Source organism: Macrobrachium nipponense, chromosome 5 (genome assembly GCF_015104395.2).
Source record: "Macrobrachium nipponense isolate FS-2020 chromosome 5, ASM1510439v2, whole genome shotgun sequence".
NCBI lineage: Eukaryota > Metazoa > Arthropoda > Malacostraca > Decapoda > Palaemonidae > Macrobrachium > Macrobrachium nipponense.
In genome coordinates, this window is record NC_061107.1 from 32,323,866 (window position 1) to 32,347,743 (window position 23,878).

The 23,878-nt window shown below is 40.6% G+C and overlaps 1 protein-coding gene across 1 annotated transcript in view; it reads right to left on the reverse strand.

The window, feature by feature from the left end:
* LOC135215280 (ATP-dependent DNA helicase PIF1-like) overlaps positions 1-23,878 on the reverse strand; it is a 72,715-nt gene that overhangs the window by 23,003 nt on the left and 25,834 nt on the right. The window contains exons 3-4 of the mRNA XM_064249825.1: positions 7,138-7,277; positions 4,848-5,042 (exon numbers count right to left, since the gene is read on the reverse strand). Coding sequence (XP_064105895.1) covers positions 4,848-5,042; positions 7,138-7,277 — 335 coding nt within the window. The remainder of the gene's footprint in view (positions 1-4,847; positions 5,043-7,137; positions 7,278-23,878) is intronic.

Consider the following 23,878-nt stretch of genomic DNA (forward strand, 5'->3'; position numbering starts at 1 on the left):
ATAACTTTATTCGCTATAGATCAGAGATCAATATAGATTAAAGATCAATCGGGAAATATAATGTTAAATTTAAACCTAGTTATAAACTGAAGCTGAGAAAACTGTTCAAGCTGCTAATGACTATTATCGTACATCGGGCAACAAGGATAAAACTGCAGTAAACGTCTGCATCACACACAACTGTAGATAAAATTGGGATAAAATCATTTTTAATCAAAACTACTGTGCTTGAAAGAACACATTTTACTGTTGGTTTTCACGCCGATATAAGATAAATAACGTAAAGTTCGTATTGCGATGATATAAAGGATTACGTATTGCGAACGGAATTACGTAATTTTTACGCAAAAAACAAAAAAAAACATGCCGCCAACGTAATCTGTTAACGAAAAAAAATAGTAGTTCACATTCACAACGAGACATATTCAATAAATATTTCCACCTAAAAACACGCTGTATATGGAAAAAAATAATACTTTGTCTCATATAAGTCAAGTATATAGATATTCGTTTATGCTAACTAGAAGCAAGAGCATTCGCTCAGAATTGCGTTATGGTGAAACAGACTCGTATTCATCAGCTGATTTCAAACCACAACATTGGCCGCTCCGCGGAATACGGGCTTAAGTTTGCCGTAGTATTTTAAAATACAATAATACGAGAATACATACAATATTCTTGGATACAGTGAAATAATTTGTATAACTTTTTAAACGGATTTCTATGGAAAACGATGCGTAATTAATAAAATAACACAATGCATTTTTCGGAACTGGCGGACAAGAACGAACATGAAAAACCATTCCCTTACAAACGTGGAGCCTAGTTACAAAGGCTGCCTTAATTTGTATCTTATTTCTGTACAAAAATGAAAATACCTTTACGCAATATATTTTCATACACATTTTAAAACATAAAAGCATAAACATTTGAAAATCAACACATCGATCGCAAATTCGCACACCTTTTTTTTTTTTTTTAACTATATTTCGGAAGAGCGGCAGACGGCGGCATACAAGAACGAACTTGAAAAAAACATCGTAGTCGATAACTTGAAGGGGAGTTTCAAAAGCTGCCTTTTTATCATATTTCTGCACAGAAATAAAAATACCCTATTCGTAGTACATTTTCATACACATTTAAACATGAAAGCACAAACATTTATAAAATCGACACATCGATCGCTAATTTGCACTTTTTTTAAATCGATATTTTCGGAAGAAACGAGCGGCAGGCGGCGGCTTACAGAAAGAACATGAAAAAAACATCGTATTTGATAACGTGAAGGGCAATTTCAAAAGCTGCCTTTGTATCATTTTTATTTCTGTACCATAAAATAAAACAGAATGCCTTTCAAGTAAATACATTTTCATACACATTTTAAAAAAAAAAAAAACAAAAAGCATGAACATTTATGAATCGGACCACATAGTAGTCGATAACTTGAAGCGGAGTTTCAAAAGCTGCCTTTTTATCATATTTCTGCACAGAAATAAAAATACCCTATTCGTAGTACATTTTCATATACATTTTAAACATAAAAGTATAACATTTATAAAAGTATAAACATTTATCAAATCGGACACATCGAGTCGCTTAATTTGCACTTTTTTTAAATTGATATTTTCGGAAGAGCGGCAGGCGGCGGCTTACAAGAAAGAACATGAAAAAACATCGTATTTGATAACGTGAAGGGGAGTTTCAAAAGCTGCCTTTGTATCATATTTCTGTACAGAAATAAAAATGCCTTTCACGTAATACATTTTCATACACATTTTAAACAAAAGCATGAACATTTATGAATCAACAACACATCCATAGCTAAATTTGCACTTATGTAACTCTATATTTTCGGCATAAAAACAGCGTCAGAGGCATATATTTTACCCTAATACCTATGTAATAACTCTCCTAAAATTTTTTAATATAATTTGCATAACCTTTATGGTCTGAACGGCATTTCTACATATGTATGAACTCGTTAGACAACGGCGCTAGCGGCGCTGTTAACTGAAATTTGTGCCGTAAAGATACCTTTAAAATGCCTTAGTTTTTTAATGAATATTTTTGACGACCGCTGCAAAACCGATTCGCCGTTGAGTGATTGTGCGCTAACCGCGGGCCTCCTGTACTTAAGGTAAAAGACTCGCGGAATTTCTCTGGTACAAGAGCTCCTAAACCATTCCAAATTCGACTAAACGAGGATGTTAGGGATAACCATCTCAAGTCCCAGAAATGTCCTGGAAGTAAAAACATCCTATGAATCCTCCATGGCTTATTCCTGAAGCATTAGTATGCAAGAAATCATTTAAGAAGAAGGACTGTACTGAAGAAGAGATAAGGGGAAAAATTCTTAGAGCATGACGTACCCCAGCCATTGCCAATTATGTGAAGATTTATACAGATGGATCAAAGTTCAAGATAGTGGTGTTGGGTGTGTGCTGTTATCCTTGGTGATGCAGCATATACATCTAAATTTACCTGACTTTGCATCAATCTTTACAGCCGAATTAACAGCCGTAGTCTCCCCTAGATTTAGTTTCTTCATAGTAGTGACACTAATTTTGTCATACTCGGATTCTAAAAAGCCCTTTTTTAGAAGTATCAAAAAATTTAATAGCTGTCATCGTTAATCAAAAAGTTGCAGGAGTCGCTTTTTCGTATATATTGTCTGCGTAAGTCAGTCTCTTTCTGTGGGTCCCTTTCTCACGTGGGAATTCACGGAAACGAGACTGCAGACAGGGAAGCTAAAAGCTGCTAGCGCTTTGCCAGAACAATCTTCAGGAAAGTGCCTCATACACACCTACAAAAGGTCCTATTAGGTCTTATGTATTAAGTAAATGGCAAGAAAGATGGACTTCTCTTCTTGCCAATAATAATAAGTATAGAAATATTAGGAAAAATATACTGCCGTGGCCTTTGTCATTCCAGCTTGACAGACGAACAGAGGTTATTTTAACAAGATTAAGGATTGGGCACACTTATTTAACCCATCAGTTTATTTTAGAAGGAAGCAGCCCACCAGTGTGTGCTTACTGCGACGCGCTACTAACAGTGGAGCACATTCTGATGGTTTGCCCCAGATATTTTAACCAAAGGGAAAGATATTTCCAGGGTAAATCCCTCTCAAATATCTTGAGAGATGAAGCAGATATTTCTGCTCTCATCTCCTTTTTAAAGTGTATAAAATTTTTTAATAATATTTAGATAAAAAATTTATATGTATACAGATTTTTTAAAGACATTAAAAACTATTTTTAATATATATTACCTCCATTCATTAAAAACTTTATATTTTTATTTCATTTATTAGTCACATCTAATTTTATGAATCATTTCTTTCACTAATTCATTCATTCATTTACCATAATTCAACTTATTTAACCTTCATTACGGCGCTTAATGGCCTTCTTGGCCCCAGTGCCTGGGCTTTAGCCCTAAATATCACATCCATCCATCCATATCTTGCACATGTGAGATGTTACAACAATTAAGTCTGGGCCATCAAACTCTGGAATTAAAAACTCAACCTTGACTTGTTACTACTCACGAGTGTCTCAGAAAAAAGCATCAAATCATTATTCATTATTATAGGCACAACTCTGGAGATCAAGAAAATTTGACCTTAAGCCTTGAATATTTGAGCAAAGTACACTGCAATTTTTATTACAGTAATGAGTACCAGGCCCTGGGTTCAGCTTCAATGTCTCCCAAAAGAATTAAAATTAAGAACATAAAATTAGAAGCAAAACTGATAGACTCGTAACAACAGCAACACGGTAAAAATCAACATACGTAATAACAAACACTAATATCAACAACAGTGTCTACGTTATTTACAGAAATTTCATTGAAAGGATGAATACAGCTGATAATATGTCCTTAAAATAAAAAGTGCCAGAAGCAGCTGGTCAACAGGTTTGCCACAACTACTGGGGGAGGGCAGTCAGGATGGATCTAGAAATAAAAAGCTCAGAAGGAAAAGATTTGGTAATGACGGTGCTTCCTCATAACCCACCCACCGAGCAACTTTGCTCTATCACATCCTGTCTTTCTCACTTCAAAAACCATCATCCTGTCCTCACTTCAAAAAAAAAAAAAAAAAAAAAAAAAAAAAAACAAAAAAAAAAAAAAAAAAAAAAAAAAAAAGGAAAAATGATTGAGTGTGCCTTCAAGCAAGGGAATACACACCCAAGACCATGTGTATGTTCAGTAGGATACAAACACAGACTGGGAAGGGAACTCAAAAATGAAACATCATTGGAGACAAATACAATGAGTAAGGGAAACTGAACTAGAGTTTACACATAAACCTTACTCTACAATTTAAATCTAGAATTATTGATACACTAGAAACCAAAAATAAAAATGCAAAACAACTGGTTATTGACACAACAATAACAGCTACAGTGATTAGTAAAGACAATCCTCCCAGCACCAAAAATAAGAAAAATGCGATTAAATAATCCTATGAAAAACGAAGCAAGATATGAAGAGAACAAAAGAATGATGAAAAAGGCTGTGAACTGTTTTGCAGACACAAAGTGAAGCATATGACCAATGAGGACATGGAGACCAATTTGCCAACCTGGAGGAGCAATTCTTCCTTTTGTTATTCCAGTTCATTATCTGATTTCATCAGTGCAGCACAAAAGGCTAGTGTAATAAAAATGGGTTTGTGACGGGCAAAATTTTAACAAGGCTCGACAAAATTTTCTTAAAATAGTATTGTATTAAGTAGTATAAGATCCTGAATTCTGAAGCCAAAGGAAGAAATTTATTAATGAAAGAATCTGATGATTAGCTATTGGGTACAGTACTACATATATTAGATGGAAACATCTCACCTCCCCCTACAGATTTGAATCCTGTTACAACTCCTCGGGCACCATTAACTAAGCCCTTATTCACATCCAAGTTCTTCATAAGCATGACTTGAGCACCAACTTTCAAAATGAGCTTAGAAACTACTGGGGTTTGAGAGTCCAATATCTTGGACAAGCCTGGATCACTGTCGACCGATTGAAAGACCTCTGCCGTGCCTGCATCAATAGAAAAAAAATTAGAACAAACATAAAAAAACAATGTACAGTAAATTCAGTTGGAGGGACTGCTCATGTAGTTAATAATAAGGTTTCGGTTTAATCAGGACCTGCGGTATACAGTTACAGTTAGAATTCCTGTTATTCGTGAGGGATGGGTGATTATATATTGTATAATTGTTATTGGTATTTTATGCATTGTTCAAATATGGTGGGTGTCCTATATATGGACAGCATGTGGTAGATTCTAGAAGGTGTCTGTTGATGTATTTAAGTTGTGTTGTGACGTCATAGGCTGTGACGTCATAGACAAGATGGCGTCGGCGTCGGCAGGATGTAAACAATAACACGATGGAGTGGAATACCTATAATTTACAAATACTTAAAACCCCTCTAAAAATGCTTAGAACTGCTTATTTTGATAGTTAAAGGACAAAAAAACTAAAATGCTTATACCTTAGTATTTTAAGTTTTATCACAAAAAGTTAATTTAGTCATGAAAAAGATATGAAAAGACAGTAATTTGTGAATGTTTCTTAGTGAAAAAACCACACAGGCAGATTTTCTGCAAATAATGGGTATATGAGGTTCATAGAAAAATCTGTGAATAGGTGAGTCCGCAAATTGTGAGTTTGTGAATAGTGGGGTCGGTATTCACTTCAGTACACTGATTCAGCTTTGAAGCTATGCTATATCAATATCCCTTTGAGGAATTGACATTATTTACAACACTTTCATTAAAAGGATGAATAAAAGTGCTGGAAGCAACTGGTCAATGAGGTGGAGGGGGGCACCACGCAAGGTAAAAGATAGACCTGAAAGATGTCGCAACAACTGGGGGAGGGCAGTCAGGATGGATTTGGCAATTATAAAAAATTGAGAAGGCAAAGGCTAGTTAAAGGAGATGTTGCTTTCCTGATAATCCACCAAGCAACTTTTGCTTTCTCATCAGCCTTTCCTACATACTTTCCATGAAAACAGGAGTGAACATAAGGGAAAAATGCCTAATTGTACCCTCAAGCAAGGGCAGTCATTTGATCCTGAACACCACAGAAATGTCAACCATCATATCGCATGAAAAATTTATAAGGCATGAAGCAGTAATATAGCTCATTTTGTACATCCGATCACAAAATGAATGATAAAATTGAACTCATAACACTCTGAAATATAAAAAAAATTGTGAATTATTTGTGTTTAGTGATCTCTGGGAAAGATCTGCATACAAAAAAGCAAGTAATTCACGCTAATTTTTGCTAAAAAAAAAAAAAAAAAAAAAAACAAAAAAACATGAATAAAAGGTGCTATGTGGGCTTTTCAAGAGGTTGTCCACTCGGAAATCATTCAGTAGGGTCCCGATATGACCTTTTAAAGCAAGACCTTCACCTTGGCCCCTCTTGGCCCCCTGGGTATAAGCTGTGTTGTTACTGAGATTTCTCAGCTCATATCACAATCTACCCAATACTATTTCAATAATGCCAAATTTTTTTTATACAGGAGTACTTGAAAGGTACTATCAATCATGGTCTGAAATTTACTCAGGTTGATGAGGCTATTTCTATGATTCAGACTGGGGTGCTTCAGAGGATCATAAAAGTATCTCTTGGTACTGCTGTAAGTTACACAATTCAGGTCTCAGGATATCTTGGAGCAGCAAGAAATGGCAAATCAGTAACTTTATCATCTTGTAAGGCGGCTGAATATATTTCTCTCACTTATGCTATTCAGGAGGTTCAATTTTTTTTACAGAATTACTTGGTGATTTTTTTAATTTGAATAACATTGATGTAAAAATTGAAGTGGATAAACAAAATGCTATGAAACTTTAGAACTCCAATTTTTCATCAAGGTCGAAAGGTAATGTTGACATGTTTTAAGTTCAAAGTTGCTTAAGTATTGCTTATGTCTTTTATAAAACATGTTACACCTCAGAAATAACTTTGTCTCATCTCAACTCTGAAATCAGAGTTACTGTAAATTGCTATACTTTTGATTGAGGTGGTCTGTCAAATGTCAATCAAAAACATACCAGTGTCCCCTTAAATCTTGCAAAAGATTTTATCAAACTCAGAGATGATAAAATATATAAACAAACCTGATAACTTATTTAAGTGCCCACTATTAATGTTATCAACATCTTCACAGTGCGTGCACAGCCTCGTTGCTTTGATACCATCCTTTTCTACAATATTTTGCTCCGTTAACCGTAGTTGATCTGTCATATCCTCTGTACACCTGAAAATGTGAAATAATCAGAGAATCATTTTAAAAGCTATTTGGTAAATAATGGTAACACAAAGCAATGTTCAAAGAGTAGAACATCTATAATAATTACAATGTATAATGTAAAATTCTGGAGAAATATTAATAGCATGACTACAAACCTACATACAGTAATATGTATATGTAAAAAAATATTTTCACTGTTGCTGAATACATGGAGAAATTTTATATGCACTTGTGTTATGGTTTAGGTTAAACAACCAGTTTACCCATTTCTTTCTGTGATCATTTATTATATTTTTTAACCCTTAATAGTTGGATACCCTCATATGAGTAGCAATAACAGGTTTTGGGTGGTGGATGGATTCACTCATGGTGAGCATCGATATTAAGCGCCAATGATTTGAAGGAATCGGGCAGGAAAGGGGTTCCAATACTTCTATAACCCACAAATTCACTAATGGCAACTTTTAGACTGGCCAACATGGAGGCGGCAGGCAGTTCATGAGTTAGTTGTGAGCTTGACTTCAAGGAAGCATGTACAAACCCCCCCCCCCCCCCCCCCCTCTTCTCTCTCTCTCTCTCTCTCTCTCTCTCTCTCTCTACAGTAATACCTTGGGTTACGAAGTTAATCCGTTCCAGAACCTGCTTCGTAACCTAAAAAATTCGTAACCCAAATGGATTTTCCCATAAGAATGTTATAAAAAGCAAATAATGCGTTCCACCCGACCATGAATAACCATTTCAATTCATATTTTTCCATTTATTTTTTGTTCACTAAGGTTTGAAAATTCGTGTAGGAATTACATAAAATTATAAAATTGAAGAATGAAATTAAATATAAACACTAGATTTATATGCATGCACAGTAAAACCTCTGAACTTTACCTTGGCGAGTGTGGCTGCTGGCTTGACGGAGACGGGAGGAGGGGAAGGGTGAGGAGGAGAGGGTTAGGGCTTGGGGGGGAAATCCCCCTCCGTGAACACTTCTGGAAGACTTTCTGGTTCTTTCTCTAGAGAGCACCGTTCACTACGATCACTAATTTTACGCTTACGCAACACTATGTTGTCTTTCACAATTTTGAAAAAATATTTTTCTATGAGCAAATTTTCTACATCGTCGAGAATATAAGGCCGTTGTTTCGTCAATACTGTGACACCTTTTGATGCTTTACTGGCTTTAATTTCTTCCTTTTTCTTCAAAATAGTGCAAGATCGTTGATTGCGACCGCTTGAAGAATGCTGCAATGTCTTTCACGCACTCGCCTTTATCATGCATTTGGATAATTTCCTTCTCCATTTCGACTGTAATCATCTCCTTCTTTCTTATGCTTTCCTCTTGCTGCTTGCCTTCGTCATCTTGGGAGCCATTGTCTTTAGTATTTGGGTAATAGTAATGTATAAGCACTATTACGGAAACACAACAGTGCGCAAATCACTAAGCAAATTTGAGAGCGTATCACGGACAGATACGTTCAATCTTACCGCCAGCGAGATATTGAAAGAGTTATGGTTTAAAAAGGGTCAAGGGATGCGTAGGAGGAAGTCACGTGACCTCGTAAGTTTTGGCGAAAAAAATGCGTTCGCAGATCCACGCTCATCCGATGTAAACAAAGCAGGCGTTAAGTTTTGTTTGGCGAAAAAAAAAAAAAATGCGTTCGCAGATCCCACGCTCATCCGATGTAAACAAATCAGGCGGCCTCCCATGATGGAAATTCGCGCATTCGCATTCCAAGCGAAATTCGTATTCCAGAATGAGGTCGTCACTTCGTAAGTTAAAAAATTCGTATACTAATCGGTTCGTAACCAAAGTATTACTGTATGTCTTTTTATAAATTAGCTCATAAATTTAGCCTAGGGTTGCTGTTGGTTTTAGTTGTTATCTTTTATGATAGTGTCAGTTATAATTGTAATCTTTGCAAAAAGTTCAAATAAATATTAGAAAACATTTATAATCCCAAAAAAGTTACTGCATCTTGATCTCAGTAAATTTAAGTAAATATTTTACAACAAATATGCTAAGAATTTGTTACTGATTTTAGTTCTTATCCATATTGCATGAGCTGTAATTATAATTTTACAAAATAAAATAATTTATTAGAAAAACATGTGTAACTTGGTAAAATTTACAATTGTCTCATAAAAGAGGACCACAAGGGGTTGTAAATAGTAATTTTCAACTTCTCATAGCAGGTAGCGAAAATTTGTATGATTTTTTTCTCTCAAACATGCATACTGGCTTTTTTTTTAATTGGCTGACCTCAAACTTTCCCAGGCTTGTTCTAATACAAAAATTTTAAACGTGAAATAGAAATAAAAAAAGAGAGGTTAATCACCTCTTGCAAAATCAAGGTTGTAGCTCCTTACTGGACAGAATGTTAGTCTGTAACATATTCTTACACCATAAACTAAATTTAAATAATTGACTCATGATTTTAAGTAACAATATTTCTAATGTGATTTAAAAAAAAAAAAAAAAAAAAAGGAAGTCAAGGCTAAAGGGCAGATCTAAAAGTAAAGGTGAACACAGCTGACTCGTACTGTTGCCACCTCCATGTGATAAGGGTCAGTGGAAAGACTGAGTACTAATCACTGTAGACAGGGATTGAACCCTTCTGCTTGGGTCCATTCATACCTTTTGTCAGACGCTATTCTGGCCAAGACCAACTACTATGAGAGAATTTTGTTTATATTGGTTGATCTATCTTATGGAGTCCCCTAATGGGACCATAAGAGTAACTCTTCAGAGGGCAAGCAGTGGCTATGCTTTAAAATGAAGTTTTTATGTTAAAACAAAGTTTAATGTATACTTACCTGGCAGGTATATATATAGCTATATTCTCTGTTCCACCTGGCAGATATTTTCAAATCTCGCAGCAAACGCTAGTAACCTATAGTAGTTCAGGCAACCACCACACGTTACTGTGGCGCTAGCGCCAGGAACCGTTCCCACTTGGGCCAGATTTTCTCTGAACCCTTGTCTCCTGAGGGGAGGAGGGTGGGCATTAAATTATATATACCTGCCAGGTAAGTATACATTAAACTTTGTTTTAACATAAAAACTTCATTTTAATGTTGACACTTACCTGGCAGGTATATATATAGCTGATTGACACATTTGGAGGTGGGTCAAAGACAGCAAAATTATTAGAGTATATTAGAGTATAAATAATTAAAATTATCAATTACTCTAGGTTCCTTACCTGCTAAGGTAGCTGACTTCATAGGTCCTGCCTCTAAGCCTGCTTAAACCTTAGGAGCTCTCAACAAGGAAGTGTCCTGTATGTTGAAGAAGCTAAGACTGGAACTGACAACTGGGCATGACCAATGTGTTGACAGAACCCTACAGCCCTCTTATGCCACAGCATTTAAGCTAGTAATAGATCATTTACCTGAACTACACACACACCACACCATAATACAAACCAGACTGATAAAAGTAAACAACACTTTTCTCAGACGACCAACAAACACAAGCACCATCACCTGATAAAATTACTTAGCTTAAAAGAAGGTTTATGGGGTGGTAACTCCTTTGCCCAATACTGTACCCGAGGACACGCATGGACCTAGCGTCTGACAATTATCAAAAAAGGTTGTCTGAAATATCCCCTAAGATAATGAGACGCCAAATATTGAATTAGTTCTCCAAAAAGTAGATTCAATAATCTCTTTGAGAGCTAAATTCTTTTTAAAAGCCAATGAAGTCGCAACTGCCTGACTTCATGAGCCTTCACTTTTCTAAAATACCGCAGCTCTGTTCTTGACACAACATGTGAGCTTCTCTAATCAACTCTCTCATAAAGAAAGCTAGAGCGTTCTTTGTCAGATTGGGGTCCTACTGGGGGGTCTTTGACTGAACACCAAAGGAGCATCAGAATTCCCTCTGATCTCTCTTGTTTTCTCAATATAAAAACGTAATGCTCTCACTGGGCAGAGAACTCTTTCTTGCTCATGTCCCACTAAATCAGAAAGACCCAAGACATCAAAGGATCTTGGCAAGGATTAGCAGGGTTCTCATTCTTGGCCAAAAAACCTTCCTGGAATGAACACACCGTGTTTACCATGTCTCCATCCCACTTTCTTCGAAATGGCCTGAAGCTCACTAGCTCTCTTGGCCGTTGCCAAGGCGACTAAAAAGATAGCTTTCTTAGATACATCTCTCAGAGAGGCTTTCTCTAAAGGCTCGAATTTACTAGAGGTTAGATGCCTCAATACAACATCGAGATTCCAAGCAGGTGGCCTGCATTGGGGCTGTTTCTTGGTACCAAAAAGACCTAATCAGATCTCTAAGGTCCAAATTTTATTAGAGATATCCACATCTCTGTGTCTAAAACACTGAGGTCAACATTACTTTTATCCAACCTTTGAATGTAGGACACTGACAACCTAAATCCTTTCTCAAGTATAGGAGGAAGTCTGCGATTTGGGTCACAGAGGTACTGGATGATGAAGACACTTTCCTCTTCTTACACCGCTTCCGGAAATTCTCCCACTTCGACTGATATACTGCGATTGTGGAGGTTCTTCTGGCTCTAGCCACTGCACTGGCCACCTCTCTAGAATATCCCCTCGCTCTGACAAGACTTTCGATAGTCTGAACGCAGTCAGACCCAGAGCGAGGGTATCTTGAATCTGTCGAAGTGGGGTTGTCTGAGTAAATCTACTCTTAGAGGAAGAGTTCTTGGTGTATCTATTGTCCATTCCAGTACCTCTGTGAACCAACTTTCGGCCGGCCAAAACGGAGCTATTAAGGTCATCCTCGTTCCTTGGCTCTCCCTGAATTTCGTCATAACTTTCCCCAGTACTTTGAATGGAGGAAAAGCGTAAACGTCTAGGTTTGTCCAGTCCATCAGGAAGGCGTCCACCGCGACTGCTTCCTGATCTGGAACCGGAGAGCAATAGGTTGGTAGTCTTCTTGTTTTGGCTGTCGCAAAAAGATCTACTGCCGAACGGCCCCACAATTTCCACAGGCTCTGACATACCTCTAGGTGCAACGTCCACTCTGTCGGAAGAAGTTGTCCCCTTCTGCTCAACAGGTCCGCTCTGACATTCTTCTCCCCCTGGATGAACCTGGTGAGCAGAACAACGTTTTCCTCTTCCGCCCAAAGTAGAACTTCCTTTGCCAGCATGTAGAGGGGAAAAGAAGAAGAGTCCTTGTTTGCGGATGTATGCCAGAGCCGTGGTGTTGTCCGAGTTGATCTGCACTGTCTTGTCACGTACCAACTCGCTGAAGTACTTCAAGGCCAAGAAAATCGCCATCAGTTCCTTCCTGTTTATGTGCCAACTTGCTTCTTCCCCGTTCCAAAGATCCGACACCTCTTGAGGGCCTAATGTCTCTCCCCAACCTGCGTCCGACGCGTTGGAAAACAAGATGAGGTCTGGGCTCTTCTGTTGGAGCGACATCCCTTCTGCTAACCTGCCTGGGGTTAGCCACCAATTTAATTCCTCCTTCACTTTGGCAGGAATTAGAAACTGGAAGGAATCCGGTTGCGATTTTCTTGGCCATGCTTCTTTCAGGAAAAACTGTAGAGGTCTCATGTGCAGTCTTCCTAGAGAAATGAACCTCTCTAGCGAAGAGTGTGTGCCCAGTAGACTCATCCACTCTCTTGCTGAGCATCGGTCTTTCTCTAGAAAGTCCTGCACCTTCCGACTGCATAGGGCTTGCCTTTCGGGGGACGGAAAAACCCGAAAAGTCGCTGACGATATCTGAATCCCAAAATAAACTATCTGTTGCTTGGGATTCAGCTGAGACTTTCCTAGGTTTACCCACAAGACCTAGTTCTTTTGCTAAATCCAACGTTTGTTTCAGGTCCTCCAGACATTTTGGTTCTTGATTGGGATCTTATCAACCAGTCGTCCAAGTTTTAAAACGCCACTCTGATCCCTCTTAAGTGCAACCATCTTGCTACAATGGACATCATCCTCGTGAACACTTGGGGGGCTGTGCAAAGGCCGAAGCACAGGGCCTTGAATTGAAAGACCCTGTTCTGAATCACGAACCTTAGATACTTCCTGCTTCCTGGATGAATCGGAATATGAAAGTATGCGTCTTGTAAGTCCAGGGTAACCATCCAGTCCCCTGGACGTACCGCTGCCAGTACTGAATCGTTCGTCTCCATAGTGAATTTGGTCTTTTCCACGAAAATATTTAGTTGACTTACGTCCAGAACTGGCCTCCAACCTCCCGAGGGCTTCGCAACCAGGAACAACCGGTTGTAGAATCCCGGAGATTCGTGATCCAGAACAGGTTCTATGGCTCCTTTCTCTAGCATGGAAGAGACTTGGTCCCACAGTGCCGTTTTCTTCACTAAATCGTTGTAATTTGACCCTAGGGCTCTCGGAGATGTTGCGAGATGAGGTCTCTTTAAGAAAGGAATTTTGTACCCTTCCCGAGCTACGTTGATGGCCCAGGGATCTGCCTTCATGTTCTGCCAAACTTCCCAAAATTCTTGAAGTCTGGCTCCTACTGCTGTCTGGAGGACTGAGTTCTCATTGTTTTAGAGGTGGTTTCTTGGCTCCTCTTTTCGCGGGTACTCTCTTGCCTCTAAAGGCGGGTCGAGCGAAAGTTCTGCCTCGAAAGGGCTGTTGCGAAGGCCTTGATTCCTTTGGAGTTTTCTTAACCAACTTGGATGGTAAAAACTTCCTTACTGACGAAGAGAGAAGATCTTGAGTGGCCTTCTGAGAAAGCGCCAGCGCTATATCCTTAATAACCTCTGAAGGGAACAGTTGGTTTGAAAGGGGAGAGAACATCAACTCCGATTTCTGAGAGTTGGAAACACCTTTTGAAGCGAAAGAGCACAAAAGCGACCTCTTCTTCAGTACTCCTGCTGTGAACAATGATGCCAGTTCATTCGCTCCATCTCTCAGAGCCTTGTCCATGCAGGACATAATGCTCTTAGCCACATCCGTTATCCTGAGAATTCTCGTCTTCTAAGGAATTTGCCAACGCACCCAAAGACCAATCTAGAAAATTGAAGGCTTCGAAAGTCCTAAAAATTCCTTTAAAAAGATGGTCAAACTCGGACGAAGTCCACCAGACCTTGGCAGACTGCAACGCCTGTCTGTGCGAGCTGTCCACTATACTGGAGAAGTCCCCCTGGGAGGAGGCAGGTACTCCCAGGCCAAGACTTTCTCCATAGCGTACCATACTCCGGACTTCGATGCTAACTTGGCTGGGGGAAAAGCGAAAGATTTCCCCGCTTCTTTCTTGTCCTTCAGACCTTAGTTCACTCGTTGAAGAGCCTTCTTAGCCGAAATCGACAGAGTCATCTTGAGAAATGAGGACTTCTTTGGAGTCTTAGTCTTGGAAAACCGAGACAGGGGAGATAAAGGCGCCGTAGGTTGAATTCCCCTTCGAAAATAGAAAGAAGACGTGAAGTGAGGATCTTGTAATCCGAAGACAGTTCCACATTCTTCTCCTCAACAAAGTCCAATTCTTCTTCTGCTGAAGAAATGTCTTGCAGATCACTATCGTTCTGACGCTTTGCTGACGGATTAACGTCCTGCCGCCTGCATCCTGCCACCAACGAAGTATCGGCGTCCTGCCATCTGCGTTCTGCAATCAACGAAGTATCGATGTCCTGCCGTCTGCGTCCTGCGTCCATCGTAGACACATCTGCTTCCTGCCGCCTGCGTCCTGCGTCCACAAGCGGTTCCGCGTCCTGTTTCTTCAGAAATGATCTTCTTCTTCCTGCGTCCTGAAACACTAAGCGGTCGCCCGTCCTCGTAGAGCCAGTGCGTCCTAAATCCTCGGCAAGCGAATACTTGTCTTCCGTCTTCTTGGAAGACTTAACGGGAAGGAAATCGTCCTTACGCCTCGAAGGTCCTTGCAAAGGCGCATCCCATGAACTAACGAGAACTGCAAGCTTAGACTGCATTTCCCTTAAGAAATCCTTAGTACTATCTTCCTGACGGACAGCCGTAGAAGGAGAAGGATGACGAGAAGGACTAAGACGTAAAGGAGAGCGATCTTGAACTCTACCCGACGGAGAGAGAAGAGAAGACAAGCAAGAGGACGGGGGAGTCTCTCTTGTCGACATCCAGGAACGTAAGGGCCGTACCGACAGTCCTCTTTCGAACGATCGATCTTCTTCCTCTTGATCGGAACCACGTCCCCGTCTCCCAAGTACACACATTCTCTCTACACTTCTTGCAAATAGTATGAGGGTCGACCGAAGCCTTCGGCAACCTTACCTTACACCCCTCTTTCACACAAACTCTAAACATACTACCAGTGTCAGACATATTTAAAGAACAATCCAAAGCGAATGCCAAGCTAACGTTTCCAAGTACGATACCAAAATCCATGAAAGTCAGCAACGAGAATGAAAATCCTAGCAGGGAACCACCAACAATGTTGCCGGTTCGGCTGGCAGAGAAAATCTGGCCCAGTGGGAACGGTTCCTGGCGTTAGCGCCACGGTAACGGGGTGGTGGTTGCCTGAACTCTGAACTACTAATAGGTTACTAGCGTTTGCCGCGGGATTTGAAAATTTCTGCCAGGTGGAACAGAGAATATAGCTATATATATACCTGCCAGGTAAGTGTCATACATTAAAATAATATATATATATATGTATATGTATATGTGTATATGTATATGTGTGTGTGTGTGTATATATATATATATATATATATATATATATTATATATATATATATATATATATATAATATATTATATATATATATATATATATATATATTGGTCTATCTGTTTTAGCCAAATGCTTGCATATGAGGAATGTCAACAGATTCTTTTAATGAATGGAATTGACAACAACGAAGACAATTTTGAACAAGATATCACCAACGCTGAGGACTGAATCAAAAATATCCATAGGAACTTTAATTTTACTGATGTTAAAATTGTATAGAAAACAAAATTATGTTTAACCCTTAAGAGCAAGGCTAAAAAAGGGATTTTGACGTAGGAAAAATCTATTTCTGGGTGAGGAAGCCGTGTCGCCTAATGAAATACATTCCTTTAGCGTTATTTCTTATTTCTAAGGTAAAATATTGCTAAAATACCAGAGAACTGCTAATTGGACATGCCAGAATATTCTGACTCGCTCACCCCTTTCTAAAAAAGGTGTCGGTATGAATTCTTGGGGCGAGTGAAAAACACTACCACAGCAGCACTTCCTTATTAGTGAATAATTTATTGATTCAAATTTATCAGAGGTAAATACCTCCTCATCACAAGTAATTTCTTGACTTATTCTTGTGTCATCAGCGAAACTACTCACTACAGAGTCCTTAACATTACTGTCTATGTCTGCAATCATAATAACAAACAGCAATGCAACTAACACCGTACCTTGTGGCACACTGGATATTACCTTAGCTTCATCCGGTTTCTCATCATTTGCAATAACTATCAGTTTTCTGTTGTGTATAAATTCTTTTATCCATCTTCCTACTTTGACCACTATATTATGTTTTCTAATTTTCTTTGCTAATATATTATGGTCTACCTTGTCAAAAGCTTTTGCAAAGTCTAGATAAACCACATCTGTTTCTTTTCCATTTATCATATTTTTATATATGTTCTCATGGTGGACTAACAGTTGGGTTTGTATACTTTTTCCAGGTACAAAACCACGTTGTCCTATATTAAACTAATTACTTTTTATTAAATATTTCATAATATTTTTCTTCATTACCCTTTAATACACTTTCATAATATGTGATGTTAGACTCACAGGCCTATAATTATTTGCCTCTAGTCTTGATCCCACTTTTGAAAGTAGGGTAATATATGCTATTTATGCTCATTATATAAATCTTGCCTGTATCTAGTACACTTTGCCTTAATAATATTGCAAGCAGCTTTGCGATAGAATGAACTACTTTCTTTAACAATATGGCAGGGACACCATCTGGCCCAGCTGCTGATCCATTTTTAATTTCATTAATAGCCTGCACAATATCGGCTTCAGTAATATCTGTGTAATAAATAATCACTATTTTCATCCCTTATTTCTGTATCATTATCAATTCTAGGGATAAATTCTCTTATATCTTTCTGCTAATATGTTGTATACTTCCTTTTTTCATTTGTTAATCTCCCTTCATTTCTTAAGAGGGCCTATTTCTATTTTTCTTTTATTCATCTTTTTCACATATGAGTACAATAGTTTGGAGTTTTGCTTGATATTTACTAGGGTTTTTTTCTTCCAAGTCCCATTTTTCATTTTCTTCTGATTGTATAATAATTTCATCTACATTTTCTATCTTACTTTTTTAGTTCCATCACGGGTGTTCCACGTTGGGCGAGTGGATTTCGCGCTCAGCTACTAACCCAGTGGTCCGAAGTTCGATTCTCGCCTCGGCCAATGCGGAACCAGAGGAATTTATTTCTGGTGATAGAAATTCATTTCTCGATATAATGTGGTTCGGATCCCACAATAAGCTGTAAGTCACGTTGCTATGTAACCAATTGGTTCCTAGTCACGTAAAAACATCTAGTCCTTCAGGCCAGCCCTATGAGAGCTGTTAATCAGCTCAGTGGTCTGGTAAAACGAAGATATACTCAAGTTCCATCATTTTCCATGCATTCTTTTCTTTTGCAAGACCTTTTTTCCACTTTCTGATTTTCTGGAACAAGATCCTTCTGTCTCTTGGTATGCATGACTAATGTTTACTTTTCTTCTTCGGTATATATTTATCAACTATTTTCTCTAATATTTTATATAATATATCCGTATTTACCTGTATATCAACACTTACGACTATGTTATCCCAATCTTTGTTTAATTCTTCATTTATTTCAAACCATTTTATATTCTTACGATAGAAATTGTATTTTCCATATCCTTCCCACTTTTTCATCTCTTGCTTATCTCTCTTTTCACTTGCTTTGGAATGGACTGTTAATTCTATGATATTATGGTCTGAAATACTTGCATTATAAACTATTATTTCTTTAACATAATTCACCTCATTCATAAAAACTAGGTCTAAAGTATTTTCCTTTCTTGTAGGCAGGTGATTTATTTGTTGAATGTTGTTCTAGTAGCATATCTAATAGTTTTTTTAATTGCCTCTTATCTTCTGCACTACTATTACTCTCTTTTTTATATGTACAAATACAACCACAATCTCCTATTCGTTCTTTCCAATCTACGAAAGGAAAGTTAAAGTCTCCAGATAGGAGAATAGTCCAATCTTTGTGATTTCTACATATATCATCCAATTTTTCTGTTATTGTGTCAAACTCTTTAATATTAGGGAATCTATATATTACGATATTCATTAATTTTTCAGATTAAAATTTTACCGCTATCAATTCACATTCTGAGTTACTATATTTCTCATATATTTTTCCTTGTTTTACGTCCCTCCCATAATTTGTAGTTCCCCCTTGATTCCTATTTTTTCTATCTGATCTAAAAGTTTGGAACCCTTGTATCTGATCATCATTACCAGCCTCTTGGGAATACCAGGTTTCACTTCATTCATTATATTTTTTTTTTTTTTTTTTTTTTTTTTAGTTTGGGTTTGTTCTTCTAAGATCTCTATTTTTCTTTTTGAGTTACTCGTAACTAAACCCTGCACATTCATCACTATGATGGTTTGGGTGTTATCACCATCATTCTTGATGGGTTCATCTACAAATTTTGCATGAGAACGTAGATGCAAATTTTAGGTAAAGTGTAGAAGTCTAGAAATTGAATTTCTGTTCATTCCATTATATTGTAAATTTCAGGGCATTATGTAAAAAATCACATTTCTATTCACTTGATTTCATTGTGAATTTTAGGACATATTTCTTTTATGACAAAATAGTTTTAGTGCAAAAATCAGCCTAACTTGCATAGTTATATAGTTATTACAAAAGAAGCATATGTAATTTTTTTCTTTTTCCCTTTCCATTTTCTCAAAACAGTATTTCTGGGCTCAGCTCGTGTCGGCCTATGAAAGGATCCTTATATCATTCTTTCTAGGTAAAATTAATCTAAAATTACCAGAGAAACAAAATTAAGAAATGTCAGTAAAACTGACTCGCTCACTCTTAAAAAGAAGTGTCGGTATGGCAATAGGGGCGAGTGGGAACACTACCACGAGACATTTCACCAATTAGAACTTCCAATCAGAATCCCCACAAGAGAGAGCTGATACCAACGGGCGATGCGGCCGCTACTACTACTACTAGAGGACGCCACGGACAGCAGCGCCCTAGCGGTCATCCTTAATTATTAGCGCCAGCGTTCAGACGCATTTTCTTTGTGCTTGTGCTTTTTACGGGGATTTTTATCACATCATCATGGAACGTTCTGCCATCGCAACGGCTAAGTTAAGTGCCTCATAAGTAATGTTTTACTGTATTTTTTGTCTTCCGGGAACCAGTATTTTCCTTCTAATAGGTCATATACGGTTTCCCGGTTGTCTCGTGGCGGCGCCATGCTGCCTCGTTAAGAATTCCCGGTACCTCCATACTGGGACTTCTTATTACTTATGGGCTTACTTATTATTACGTTTCATGCGTTTTTTACCATCGGGAGTTTTCTTAGCTAGATTAGCCCCTTTACCATTTCTCTTAGTTTGGTATTTAGGGCTATTATTTTGTTCCAGAGCCTCCCAGCATCCCGGCTCTTGCTCTTCATCGGCTATCGCTGGCTCCGAGTAGGCTTCTGTTCCTCGGAACAGTTTGCCCCCTCCTGGGCTTCTTTTTCTTCTACTAAAGTGTCTTTTCCATCTTACGATGTAAATTTATTCTATTTAGGGTGTTAGGCTAGCCTAGGTGCATGTCCCATGTATTGGTACAGCCTGGTTCACATGGCCCTCCCACGGTTGTGTTGCTCGCGGCTTAGGCCACTTGCGGTCACGGTGTTCCATCGCACCTTCCCCTTCCCCTTCCCTCCCTACCAGGTATAGGGAGGCGCTGGGGACCCCTTGGTTGTCATGACAACCTCAGTTGCCTTCCTCCCTCTCTCTCTGAGGTGGCCAGGGGTTCCTCCCAGCGGGGGGTATATGGGCGACCACTCATAGGGTACCGAGTTCTCCGAGCGGGTAGTTGTTGAGACGGGGAGGAGTAGGCCAACCCCCCCCCCTCTCTCTCTCCCGCCGTGTTACGCCGAGACCCTCCCCCCCCCTTCCCCAGTTGCTCAGCCACCTTCCCTTTCTATAACGAACGGAGCCTTCCGTCGCAGCCGGGGCACCTTTGGTTATAGATTACTGGCTCCGCCAGCGGGCGGGGTGGTCACTACTAGTGGTCGGTTGCTTGCCTACTATATCTTACATCTCTCCCCCCCCGCTACCGGAAGGGAGCTTGCTTCTTACCCCCGGGCACTCTTTCCTAGTCGACGGGTGGAGAAAGGTTTGATATTATTGTTATTTTAAGGATATACCCTAATTTTACGATGATTTGTTTAATTTTATTATTCATATGTTACCATCCCGCCATTATTCGTCGTGGTTTCCTTTTACCACCACACTGGTTGGATTCTATCTCTTGTCTCCGCCGCCAGCGGAGCAATAGCCTAGGACAACCAACCAACTTTGTTACCACACGTATTATGGCGGGGCTCTGGTTTAATCTAACTTTCTCGCTCCGGCACCAGCGGAGCAACTGTTAGGCTGTAAGTGTTCTCCTGATACTCATGTATCTTTCCACTTACAGGCTACCAACTGTCAGGTCCTGGGATGCAACGACGACGTTATGTAGACCCATCGGCACGATGAGTGCAGGTCTCACGCTCCATGTGCCACGCCATTCAACGATATGATCGTCTGGCACCCGGAAGCCTGCGCCATCTGCTACGACCTAGTCAGTCAGTGGTGGAGGGGGTAAGTCGATTATAGGCTTCTTTATCATTTTACAAACAACTTAGACATAAGTTTGTTAAACCCGTTCCGCCATTAGAAGCTCATCTCACCTTTCTTTCAGGCTACTGGTGTGAGAGAGGTCGCCCTTGCTACCCTGAAAGCGTGGGTAGGCGGCTTCGGGAAGAACGCCGCCAAAGGCCAGCCTTACATCCTTGACAAGAAGGCTGGCCCGTCCTCCAGATCTTCCCCGCGGGCAAGTCAACAGGGTAATGTTGACCCCTTGTCCGCAGCCCCTCTCATAGCCTCCATCCAGCAAGATATGCAGCAATCTTTCGGGGTCGTAGCCACACAGGAGTCGGTCCCGGACGTCAACATCGAGCCTATGGCGGTAGGGGCAGAGGATTTGTTGGCTGAGGTAGGTGTGTCGGGCGCCCAAGGTCTTTCCTTGGGCGCTCCTGGATCTTCTCCTGTCCCTTCTTCAAGTGCTTCTTTCCAAGGCTTTGTGGGATCTGAGATCCCTACCCGCTCTCCCGCTCTCTCTGTACCCCCAAAGGTGAAGGGACAGAGAGAACCGCCAAAGACCCTAACTAAGACGACTTCTAAGAAGTCATCTTCGTCTTCTTCGGCTAAGAAGTCTGCGACTTCTTACGCTGACGCGGTGAAGGCCAAGCCGAACTCTTCTCACTCGAAGAGCTCTAGAAGCAAGGCTTCTAAGGAGAAGGCTCGCGCTCCCGCCGAGCCAATGCCTTCTCCGGCCTCCACCGTATCCACTCCGGTAACGCCGGTGGGAGGAGCGGGACCCAGCACCTTTGATCCCACTGCTTTCTCAGCAGTGGTGATGCAACAGGTGGGCGAGATGGTCGGCTCGCAAGTCTCCGCCCTGGGGACGAAATTTGAGCAGATGTTCGCACAACTGTCGAGCACTCTGTCTCAATCAGGCCAGTCCATCCAACCGATCTCTCTAACAGAGTTAGAGAGAATGTGGACCGAGTAGCTGGGCTCTCTCAGGTCCCCCTTCCAGTCTCCCCAGTGCCAAGTGCTGGTATTTTCCAGCTCCCGCCATACGACTCTCTGCCAGCTTTCTCTATGGAGAACCCATGGAGAGTAGCCGCCTACGCTCCATTTAAGGATGGTATGATTTCTATCCCGGAGTGTGGAACTCGAAGGATTGAGGACTTCGAGTTTTATCCTCCGGGTTTGACGCAGCCTTTCATCGGCTATGCTAGGCTGACCGTAGCGGCTCTTACTCGGGAAGACAAGATCTCTAGGGAGGATGTTCTCTACAGTAGGATCATGCCCAACGGGAATGGGTTCACTGCCTTGAGGACTGGGAGTGCACAAACACCAAGCTCCAGGCCTATAAGAGTCCTTTCACTATTTTTGCGACGGAAGAGGAGGCTTCTCTTCCGTTCGCTACAAAAATAGTAGAGAGGACTCTTCAGGCAGTCCTCAAGGATGAGCCCATGCCACAGCTAAGGGAGGCGGAGTCTACTTCTCCGCTCTTCCCAGCTTTTGGAGAATTGTGGGAGAACTTGCCAGCCACGTTCACGCTTGGCAAGCTCAAACCGGACTGCACCATGGACCAGTTCGGCGAGAAGCCTTCCACGGCTGCCTGATTCCTTGATTCAGGCGTTAGTTCGACGCGCGAACTAGGTTTGGCAGGTCCCTCAATTCACTGATCATAACGGAGATGGCTGCTCTCTCGTATGCTACGGAACCTCTGTTTAAGATCTTGGCCAAAATCCCAGCTTCAGACGGTTCAGAACGGATGCTTTCGACTTCTTCCAAGCTAGGAGGAATTGCCGAAAGCACGTTCTGCAGGAGTGCACTATTAGGCACGAGCCTAATAGACTCCTGGCTTCTAGCATGTGGGGAGCGGATCTCTTCCCAGAGTCCGCTGTAAATGAGGTACAAACCCACGAGGCTGCTAGGCTCAACCAGAGCCTTAGAGCTAGGTGGGGTATTTCATCCAAGAAGAAGCAAGAATCCGTCCCCACTGCTGGTAAGAAACCAAAGAAGTCTGGTAAAAGGTTCCAGCCTTACCAGAAACAGCAACAGCAGCAATTTGTTCAGGCCGTCCCGGTTACCCAACAGGGACAACCTACTAGTTCTAAACAGAACCAGCCCATCCTCCTGCTGTCTCCTCAATCACAACCTTCGACTCCTACGCACTCTCGCCGGCTTTTCAAACCCCTACGTATGAAGGTCAGGGCTACCCTCCCTTTAACAAGCAATCGAGAGGTAGGGCGAGAGGCTACTTTCGCCAGCGTGGCGCAGGAAGGGCGACAAGGAGCAGGCAGTTCAGAGGAGGGCGTGGTGGTCAACCCGCCCATCAACAATGAGGCTCCCCAGGTAGGAGGGAGGCTGTTCCTCTTCCGTCACAGGTGGGGGTTCAGCAATTGGGCACAGAGCATAGTGTCCAAAGGATTGGGTTGGAGTTGGATCAAAGATCCTCCTCCAATCAAATCATTCCGCCAAATACCATCAAAGGAATTGACAGATTACGCGGAGGAACTCCTTCAGAAAGGAGCTATTGCGAGAGTCAAGCATCTAAAATTTCAAGGTCGCTTATTCAGCGTGCCAAAGAAAGGCTCAACAAAAAGAAGGGTAATCTTAGACTTGTCAAAGCTAAACTCTTTCATTCGTTGCGACAAGTTCAAGATGCTTACCCTCTCGCAAGTAAGGACCTTACTTCCCGCGGGGTGGAGCCGTCACATGCTCCATCGATCTTACAGACGCATACTATCATATCCCTATAGCCAGACACTTCCGCCCATTCCTAGGATTCAGGCTAGGAAATCAGACATTCTCATTCAAAGTGATGCCCTTTGGTCTGAATGTA